This window comes from Arachis ipaensis, chromosome B2 (genome assembly GCF_059453495.1).
Source record: "Arachis ipaensis isolate K30076 ecotype BB chromosome B2, ASM5945349v1, whole genome shotgun sequence".
Classification (NCBI taxonomy): Eukaryota; Viridiplantae; Streptophyta; class Magnoliopsida; order Fabales; family Fabaceae; genus Arachis; species Arachis ipaensis.
In genome coordinates, this window is record NC_142437.1 from 121,590,001 (window position 1) to 121,600,674 (window position 10,674).

Sequence of the window (10,674 nt, forward strand, 5' to 3'; positions counted from 1 at the left end):
AAGGAGAGAGAGAGAGAGGAAGAAAGAGGGGGAGAGAGAGAGGAGGGAGAGCAGAGAGAGAGAGAAAAAAGGGGAGAGCGATGAAAAGGAGGGAGAGAGAGAGAGAGAGAAGAAGAAGAAGAAGAGAGAAGGGACGAGAGAGAGAGAGGAAGGAATTAGGAAAAAGTGGGAGAGGAGGGAAAGGAGAGAGAGAGAGAGAAAGAAAGGGGAAGAGAGAGGGAGAGAGAGGAGAGGGAGAAAGAGGAGGAGAGAGAGAGGAAGAGAGACGGGAAGGGAGAGGGAGAGAAAGAGATGGAAAGGAGAGAGAGAAGGGAGAGAGAGATAGGAAGAGAGACAGAGAGAGAGAGATAGAGAGATAGAGAGAATGGAGAGAGAGAGGAGGGAGACAAAGAGGAGAGAGAGAGGGGGGAAAGAGAGAGAGAAGGGAGAGAGGGGGAAAAAAGAGGAGAGAGAGAGAGGAAGAGAGACGGAAAGGGAGAGGGAGAGAGAGGCAAAGGAGAGAGAGAGAGAGAGAGAAGGGAGAGGAGAGAGAGAGGAGAGGAAAAAAGAGGAGAGAGAGAGAGAGAGAGAGAGAGAGGAGAGAAGAGAGGGAGACAAAGAGGAGAGAGATAGAGAGGAGGGAGAGGAGAGAGAGAGGAGAGGAAAAAAGAGGAAAGAGAGAGAGAGAGAGAGAGAGAGAGAGAAAGAGAGGAGAGAGGAGAGAGGAGAGAGAGAGGATGGAGAGAGAGAGGAGAGAGAGGAGGGAGACAAAGAGGAGAGAGATAGAGAGGAGGGGGAAAGAGAGAGAGAAGGGAGAGAGGGGGGAGAAAGAGGAGAGAGAAGGGAAAGAGGGGGGAGAAAGAGGAGAGAGAGAGGAAGGGGAGAGAGAAAGTGAAAGGAGAGAGAGAGAGAGAGTATGTAAAAACTAATTTTAGAGTTTAAATAAAACCAGTTTTAATTTGGTTTAAAACTAATCTGAACCATAAAAACTGGTTTTTAATAAACTAGTTTTCATAAAAACTATGGTTTCAGTTCAGTTTTTTATTTAAAAAAACTGCTTTATTTAAAACAGTTTTAGTTCAGTTTCAATTCAGTTCAGTGAAACCAGTTTTTTTGCACACCCCTAAGTCATTGTTACAATAAGTACTTATATTGATTAATAGTGTAATATATGAAAAAGTCGCCTAACTAAGGGCCTGTTCGGATAGGTTCATAAGTGACTTTTTTAACTTTTAATTTATGAAAATGTATAGTATTAATGTCTGGTACAATTTTCAAAATCAAATTTCAACTTTCTAAAAAATTATTTTAGTGCTTAGAGAGAAGTTAAAAAAATGAATTCTCTCATAATAAATTTTTTTTATCACTTTTTTCTTAAAATAAACACTTTTAGAACTAAAAAACCAAATACAAAATAACTTATTTATAAGTTACTTTTAATATAAGCATTTATTGTTTAAGCTATTTTTTCAACAGTAACTTAATTAAGTTGTTTACCCAAACTAGGCCTAAGTTATAGATAAAATGAATTATTATAATCGACAGTATAAATCTATCTTATTAATTTAGTGAGAAGTTAATTATATGGAAAATCGGATATTCTTAAAATGGATGGGAATAATGAATTTATATTAATTAATAAGTGTCTTATCAAGTATTCCTAAAATATTTATTAAAGTGTTAAATATTAAAAAAAATGTATTAATTATTATACTCTTAACTTACACTCTTTATTAAATCAATATCAATATGTCACATAATTTTTTTAATAAAATATTATAGAAAAAATTGTATAATTAAAACTAATATTTTAAAAATATTATATAAAAACACTTGTATTTAAAAAACTTGTGAAAATATAAAATTAAAATTAGTGTATTCAAATATATAATGAGAATTTTAAATTTATAAAAAAAAATGAGAAAAAACTAATGAAAGAACTAATTTGGTGCATGACATTCAATTTCAGGGACTAAAATGAGTCATTTGATGCAAAATAAGGGACCAATTTGGTGCACATGTAAGATGATATAGTGGATGACACGTGGACAAATAGCATTGCGACATGTGGCATATCTAACACATGGCAAAATAGCATTGTGACACGTGGCTAAACCATGAGGTGACACATGTCACCAAATGTCCACGTCATCAAACCACGTCAGCGCGTCGTTAACAGAAAACGAGTCAGAGACTACTATGGTGCAATTTTTTTAATCTCAGAGACGTAATTGGTGTAATTAAAATTTCAGAGACGATTTTGGTGCATGACGTCAATCTCGGAGACCACTATGGGATTTACTCTATAACAATATCCTCCTAAACATGATTATAATAAAAATTAAAGCACTCAAAATATAAAAGTAGGAGTTAATTATTCAATTGCAACCACCATACCTATTAAACAATGTAGCAAAGAGAATGCCTATTAGGCTATTAGTGAATAAAACATTCTCTTTGGTACATTGTTTTATCAGTGGTAGAGAGTTAATAGATTTCAAGGGTGTGCCTATTAATTTCTAGCTTCTAATGTTTGTTTTCTAATGAAATTACGCCAAACTTGCATTGCTATTTGATAGTTTCTTGTGATGTTATCATTCAAAATGATCTTCTGTAATTAATTAATTTTTTTAAATGGCATTAACTTATGATAACTTTGTATTGGTTTCATTAAACTAACAATTTCATTAATCAATTTGTAGTTAAGTGTTTCTTGTGTTACACGTGCAGAATTGTTGCTGAGGATTTTAGTGAAAGAGGGAGAAGGTTTTGTAATTAGATATATGAATGATGAACTAGCATGCCAAATACTCTAAGATAGTATAATATATCTTGTTATTAATTAACCCTCGTTATATTGTAATATTATAATGTTATTATACATGCTTTATATCACATTTTTCATCCCCTCTCTCTCTCTATAGTTCCTCCCAACCTAAGAAAATAAATGTGTATAAAAGTATAATATTTGAAAAAATAACTTAAAAAAAAAAAAGTAATACAAGCATATGGTGGCGTGTCTTGGAGGAAATGGAAATTGTACAATCAGATTTCTGGTGGTCAACAATCACCGTCTGATTTTTGGTTGGTTGGCCACGTGTCACCGAGATATGGAAGATGAGACTCACTTTGACTCGCCTATCTTCATTTCAGAATTGAGAAGACACGCACATTGTTGGGCAAGCTTGAGCTTTCTGAAGCAGATGCAGAACTCAGAAAGGTGCAGAAGAAGAAAAAGGAGAATGGAAAAGGAGCAACCAGAAGTAAAGGTTTTAACAACCGGCAAGTTCACATGGACCATTAACAACTTCTCTAGTAAGTTCTTCAATCACTACTACTCCCACACCTTCTTCGTCGGCCCCTATTCCTGGTATGTACTTACAACGATACCTTTTCTTCAAAGCATTTCTCATTCTTTCAAAATATTACTTTTAACTTTTTATTTCATTTTATTTTGTTTCTAATGTTTTGGATTTGTCAAAAATATTCTGGACCTTGACTCCACCAAGTTGAAAACTTTAACTGCTTACAATATGAGTGATTTTGCATGTGTACTTAATTATATAAATTCTGTTACCTTTGGATTCTTTTAGGCAGATGGCTATTTCAGGTATCCCCAACATTTATTTACGAGTCTTATTGGTAGATCGATTGTATGCTGGGGACATTGATAATGTTCCTGTTGGATGGAGATCTCTTAACTTCAAGCTCTCTTTAGTTGATCAGCTTCAAGGCAAATCCACAATAATAAATGGTATCATTATATTCTTTGATGGATAAACTATATTCATTGCATGTGACATTTATATATGCAAAAACTTTATTTTGACCTATGATTTGTGATTTTGACAGAGAGTGAGAATATCAATATTCATCAGCTCAAAAAAGGAGTTGCTGTTGTTTCCTTGAGAGTACTTTCAGGCATGGTTTCTGACCCCAAAAACGGGTTTCTTGTAAAGGACACGTGCATTGTTGTTGCTGAGGTTTCTGTCAATGATTTAGGACTTGATCATGATCAAAATCACCCATGTTCAGTTATGAAGTCCACAGCTTTATTTTTGGATTTCAGGGGACTATGCAAAATGGAGGAAGACTATGTTAAACTACTAGAGAAATCATGTTCAAAGTACCCTTCTCTTATTGAAAGCCATAGAAAGAGAAAAAGGAGCCAAAGGTTCAATCAACTTTCATTCACAACATTAGGGAAACTCTTGCATTTTCTAAAGACTAAGAAAGTGAAGGACATGAAGAGTGATGATGCTTGTAAGGAGTTACAAGATTTATGGGATGAAGCTGAGATTAGATTTGATGATTTGAGTTGGTTGGAGCCACACGTTAAATCTGCTTTGAGCTATTTTGAGAATGCAGCCAAGGTGGAAAAGCTTAAGGCTAATGTGGTTAATTTAGAAGAAAAAGCTAAGATCCTGAAAGCAGAGGCAATTGCTATAGATGCTGATCTTGAAACAACAAAGGAAGAATTGGCAAAGGCTGAAGAACGTTTTGTAGCAAGAGATTTGGATGATCAATTAGGATCTGGAATAATACCCTAAACCCTTATTTAGATTAAGATTATATATTATATATAAATATCTTTTTGTTTTCTGCTTACTATCTAGATCTCTATCATTCTGGAAAATCCAGAACACTAATGTCTCTAGGACTTTATAATAATTCTATTATCTAGTACCTGTTTAGTCCGTGGGCTAGTGTCACAGCCCAAAATGAACCATGACCGGCGCTCAAGGAAACAGTTCCATAACAAGCCTATCAGACTCAAATATAAATTAAATAAGAAAATTACAAATATTTTTAAATAAATTTACAGTTTTTAAAATGAATAATTACATATTTTTAATAAAAGGTAAAATAAGTAAATATGGATGAATCCTGCCTGTGACATATGGAGCATATGACGTCTAAGAACTCAACAAAAATGAAGTACCAATTGCAGATCATTACTCTTGAATGGAAGGCTCACACATTCAAGTATTTGTTCCTTAAAAATATTTTTTTTAAAAAAAGGGTGAGTTTTGCAACTCAGTGACTAGACAATATATCTATAATCCACATGAGACCATATAAACATTATCATAAAAATAATTTTAGTTAGAAAATAATAATTTATACGAATATGTGAATCAATAAGGGAGTTCTCATACAGAAATCAAATCAAATAATCCACACTTGCGTGGCTCCACCTCTAAGGGTAGCCCTTTCCTCTCGTGTGTCCTAACAGAATAACAGATCTAACGTGTGACCTACACGTTAGGCTAGCAACACCCCTGCTAGCTGGAGTCTGAGTTAGATGCATCTAAGTTAACGTCATAACCGCCGTTAACTACGGTTTTCTAATAGGAGCCTCCCAAACCAATTCAAAACATATAATTTCAAATACAACAAATCCTTGATCTTTCAAATATATAAGATATCGAATCAAATCAAATCAAATCAAATCATGTTATACTTTCTCATCAGAAATCTTTCCAATCATACTTTTTTTTTATCATAAGAAATTTCAAACATATTTCACAATATTTAAAGTGAGTACTAACAAATACTTCAATGCTTCAAAAATATATTTTCAAGTAAAATTGAACATTTTAGAATAATACAAAACTTCCTAAAAAATATATAGTCTCATGTATAGTTCTGAAAGTATAAACTTCATGAAAACGAATTATTTAAATAAATCAATTATACTAATCAATTTAAAACCATTCAAGGCAAATATAGTGAGTATAGTTCAAAGATCATACTAGTTATTGGTCAAAATAATTATAGATGTACAATCAAACAATTATAAATGTAAGATCTACTCACAACATGGTCCTAAGGGACCGAAGAGGCCGAACTCAGGTGCCAAATTAAAAGGGTACGAAAGAGCGCGAAACTTGAACTGGGACAGTGCAGCAACTTCAATTCTTACGATAGCAACAATGGCCACAACACCAGCCAAAGGCAGTAGATTCAAATCGAATGAAAGACAAATACAAATATAGTTCTGAAAATCCAAAACAGAATAGAGGCCAAAAATAAATCAGAATAAAAGCAAGACAGAGAAACGAAATGGCGGCAGAGATAAGGTGAAATTGGAACAGATCAAGGGAAGAAACTAGACCAGAACAGTGGCAAGACAGTGTTGCCGGCAAGTTTGGAAGTTGTAGCATGTTTTCCGGCAACAATAAGAGCTACACTGGTGAAGCAAAACAGTAGTGTCATTAGATCTTCTCCTCCAGCAGTGGCATCAGTAACTCCAACGAAAACAGGGAGGCCAGGGGTCAGCCACGGTGGAGCAAGTTAGAGGATGAAGTAGCTCTAGTGCACCAGCGGTAAGTTCCAGCGACGGCAACAGCAGAAACCTCCATCATCACCTCCTCTCACGACTGCCACCCTCCTTCCCTCCATCTTGTAGCTCTCTCACCCTCTCTTCGTACTCTGCGCTTTCCGCTGCAACGACAAGGTCTCCCTCCAACGGCGATTTCTTCGGCGGCAACGACGGCAAGGCAGCGCGACAGCGAGCTGAATGCGGTTGCGCGAGACGGGTACGGTGGCGGCGTGACGGCAAGTTGGATACGGTGAGGCGCGACACCGGTGCAGTAACCCTCTCCCTCCTCCTCTCCTTCACTCTCTCGATCTCCATCTTTCTTTTTTTTTTTTTCTTTTCTCAGCTCGTGGGTGTGTGCTGTGAGGAAGAGGGTGTGGGGGAGTGTGTGTGCGGCAGTGAGAGGTGAGTGAGTATGTTAGAAGAGGGTTAGGGTTTGGTTTGAAAAAAAAAGGGAAATAAGGGTATTGTAGGGATTTTACAGCTAGTCCGTTTAATCCGTCATTTTTGCGGGTTAATCGGACTTAGCTCGTTTAATCCGAAATTTAAACGGGCTTAATTTTAGAGGTAAAATCTATCCATATAAAAATGGACAAACAAACAGGTCTGATGGATTTGATCCATTTTAACGGCGTTAAGAATTAGGTATAATGGAATACCCTAGCTATAATACAATTAAAATGATACAAATTATGGACTTTTGTTTTGGCGCACTATATATCTTGGTTGAAAAGGAAATGTGAACATTGCTAGTTCTGGAACTGTTGTCTTTCAAACTTATGATAACGTTCTATTGATTTCATTAAACTATTCAATTGATAGGGCTAAAAATTTTTATTATGGAAGATAAATATGTGCAATTCAATTTATTGGTGGTGTATATGTTTTTATTTTGATATGGGAATCAGTAATTGGACCACTTTGTAAGTTGGTTTTTAAAATTTTTTTTAATATCAAATCGAATGGTCCGATTTGTTTGTTGTAATTTTAAAAAAAAAAAATTCATAAATTGGAGGGTTCGATTTTTGTTTCTAATAAATCGGAGGGTAACTTGAATGCCTTATCTACTTAATATACTAAAACTGGGTTTTCCCCCAGCTACTAAAGGTGACGTGTCGATCTCTCATGCTTCCGTTTTCCCTCCAAAACGAATAAATTTTTTTTCTATTCTAAATTATTTTATTGTAATTATATTATAATTAATACTAAATGAATAATATATAATTATACTAATTTAGCAACATATCTTCCTTATAATTATATCAAATCAATATTTAATGCACTATTAAATTACTTATCAATTATCAATTAAAAATACTTTTAATAATTTTAATGATAATAATAATATCAATAATAGTAATAATAATAATAAAAAATCTTTGTTACTCGATTCACATATATCAAATAATTTTTCTAAATTATTTTATAAAAAAATCTTTAATATAATTATATTGTAATTAATATTTAATAAATAATATATAATTATACTAATTTAGAAACATATCTTCATTATAATTGTATCAAATCAAAATTTAATGCATTATTAAAAAATTACCTTAATAATAGGTAATTTACATATTTATTTTGTTTTACTAAAGTCTATATATAGTATTTTCCTGTGGTACATGAATCTAAATTTGAAAACATATATTTTATTAGTGGCAAGTTGTTAACCCATTTATATTGATAATAATAATAACTTTATTAGAATAAATATCAAATTCTATTCCTAATATAAAAATATATAATTTAATTCCTTCCATCTTCATTTTACCACTATAAAAGACCATGTATATTAGAAGAAAATATCATTCGTTTACTAATAAATCTTTCATTTGATAGCTTTTACAACAATTCTTTTTCTTCTTATGAAACGTAGTTGCAAGAAGGCAACTATCGTGGACACAAACTACCACACTCTCCAACTTTCGTGCTCATCATTTGGAGCTATATAAGATATGTTATCTATGAAGTATTTATAGACCATGGTGTTATCATGTATGCATAAATAAAAAATATTTCGTATTTAAATTTAAGTCATTTACCTGTTTGTAGTATATTGTAGTGTGAAATTACTTTCAATATGTGTTGTGTAACGATATTATTATGTTCTAATTTAAACTTTTACTTTAGAACTGTATTATGATTTTATCTCATCGTTTTTTTTAGATATCAAGTTGACGTATTTTTATTTATTATTATTATTGAAATGGATGTGATATGAAATGTACCAAAAAAAAAAACTCTCACATTCAATTTATTTTATTGTAGTCTTCTATCTATTCTATTTATTTTTATTTTCTTCTTATTCATTTTATTTTCTTTTTAAATGTTATATAATTTATTATAATTTATACCAATCTATCTACTTAATATACTAAAATTGAATTTTTTTCCCAACTTATGATGGTGAGGTGTCATTTTCTCGTGAATCCATTTTCCCTCCAAAATGATTGCACTATTTCTCTCTTTCAAATTTATTTTTAAAAATTATCTTTAATTGATATAATTGTATTATAATTAATATTTAATCAATGATACATAATTATACTAATTTAAGATAATCTCTTTATTATAATTATACTAATCTCTTTTAAATTTATTTCAGAAAATTATCTTAATTATAATTATATAACAATATTATACTTAGTATTTAATGAATAATTTATAATTATACTAATTTAAAAAAATATCTCTACTATAATTATATAAAATCAATAATTAATGCATTATTAACCTAATTATCAATCAGAAATATTTGTAACTATTTTAATTATATTGATATAATTCAATTTTTTATTCATTATCCTAAAATTTTATTAGTGACAAATTATTTTCTTAATGGTGACCTATACATTAATAATAATAATAATAATAATAATAATAATAATATAGAAAATAATATTTTAGGAAAATATAAATTGGTTATTAATAATGATAATTATATGATTAATTTTTAGTAATCATTAAATATATTTAATATAAATAACTAAGTTTAATTAGTTAACAAATGAAAGGAAATATTATTACACGATTAACTAAGTTCCTCCATTCCATCTTATATATATATATTGTTACTTCTACAATCAATCGTGTAATAATATTTCCTTTCATTTGTTAACTAATTAAACTTAGTTATTTATATTAAATATATTTAATGATTACTAAAAATTAATCATATAATTATCATTATTAATAACCAATTTATATTTTCCTAAAATATTATTTTCTATATTATTATTATTATTATTATTATTATTATTATTATTATTAATGTATAGGTCACCATTAAGAAAATAATTTGTCACTAATAAAATTTTAGGATAATGAATAAAAAATTGAATTATATCAATATAATTAAAATAGTTACAAATATTTCTGATTGATAATTAGGTTAATAATGCATTAATTATTGATTTTATATAATTATAGTAGAGATATTTTTTTAAATTAGTATAATTATAAATTATTCATTAAATACTAAGTATAATATTGTTATATAATTATAATTAAGATAATTTTCTGAAATAAATTTAAAAGAGATTAGTATAATTATAATAAAGAGATTATCTTAAATTAGTATAATTATGTATCATTGATTAAATATTAATTATAATACAATTATATCAATTAAAGATAATTTTTAAAAATAAATTTGAAAGAGAGAAATAGTGCAATCATTTTGGAGGGAAAATGGATTCACGAGAAAATGACACCTCACCATCATAAGTTGGGAAAAAAATTCAATTTTAGTATATTAAGTAGATAGATTGGTATAAATTATAATAAATTATATAACATTTAAAAAGAAAATAAAATGAATAAGAAGAAAATAAAAATAAATAGAATAGATAGAAGACTACAATAAAATAAATTGAATGTGAGAGTTTTTTTTTTTGGTACATTTCATATCACATCCATTTCAATAATAATAATAAATAAAAATACGTCAACTTGATATCTAAAAAAAACGATGAGATAAAATCATAATACAGTTCTAAAGTAAAAGTTTAAATTAGAACATAATAATATCGTTACACAACACATATTGAAAGTAATTTCACACTACAATATACTACAAATAGGTAAATGACTTAAATTTAAATACGAAATATTTTTTATTTATGCATACATGATAACACCATGGTCTATAAATACTTCATAGATAACATATCTTATATAGCTCCAAATGATGAGCACGAAAGTTGGAGAGTGTGGTAGTTTGTGTCCACGATAGTTGCCTTCTTGCAACTACGTTTCATAGGAAGAAAAAGAATTGTTGTAAAAGCTATCAAATGAAAGATTTATTAGTAAACGAATGATATTTTCTTCTAATATACATGGTCTTTTATAGTGGTAAAATGAAGATGGAA

At 30.2% G+C, this 10,674-nt stretch overlaps 1 protein-coding gene across 1 annotated transcript; it reads left to right on the plus strand.

Moving 5' to 3' along the window:
- The first annotated feature begins 2,986 nt into the window (after positions 1–2,986).
- On the plus strand, positions 2,987–4,715 carry LOC107627972 (uncharacterized). Its single transcript, XM_016330778.3, has 3 exons — positions 2,987–3,349; positions 3,573–3,733; positions 3,832–4,715. The coding sequence occupies exons 1-3, from the start codon at positions 2,988–2,990 to the stop codon at positions 4,527–4,529; spliced, it is 1,221 nt and encodes a 406-aa protein (XP_016186264.3). The 5' UTR covers position 2,987; the 3' UTR covers positions 4,530–4,715.
- Positions 4,716–10,674: the final 5,959 nt, after the last annotated feature.

Excerpts from the sequence above, each read along its gene's own strand:
- LOC107627972 (XM_016330778.3), top strand. The coding sequence starts at position 2,988 with ATGGTGGCGTGTCTTGGAGGAAATGGAAATTGTACAATCAGATTTCTG. Across the intron at positions 3,350-3,572 it reads TTCGTCGGCCCCTATTCCTG|GCAGATGGCTATTTCAGGTA; the intron begins GTATGTACTTAC and ends GGATTCTTTTAG. Across the intron at positions 3,734-3,831 it reads CAAATCCACAATAATAAATG|AGAGTGAGAATATCAATATT; the intron begins GTATCATTATAT and ends TGATTTTGACAG.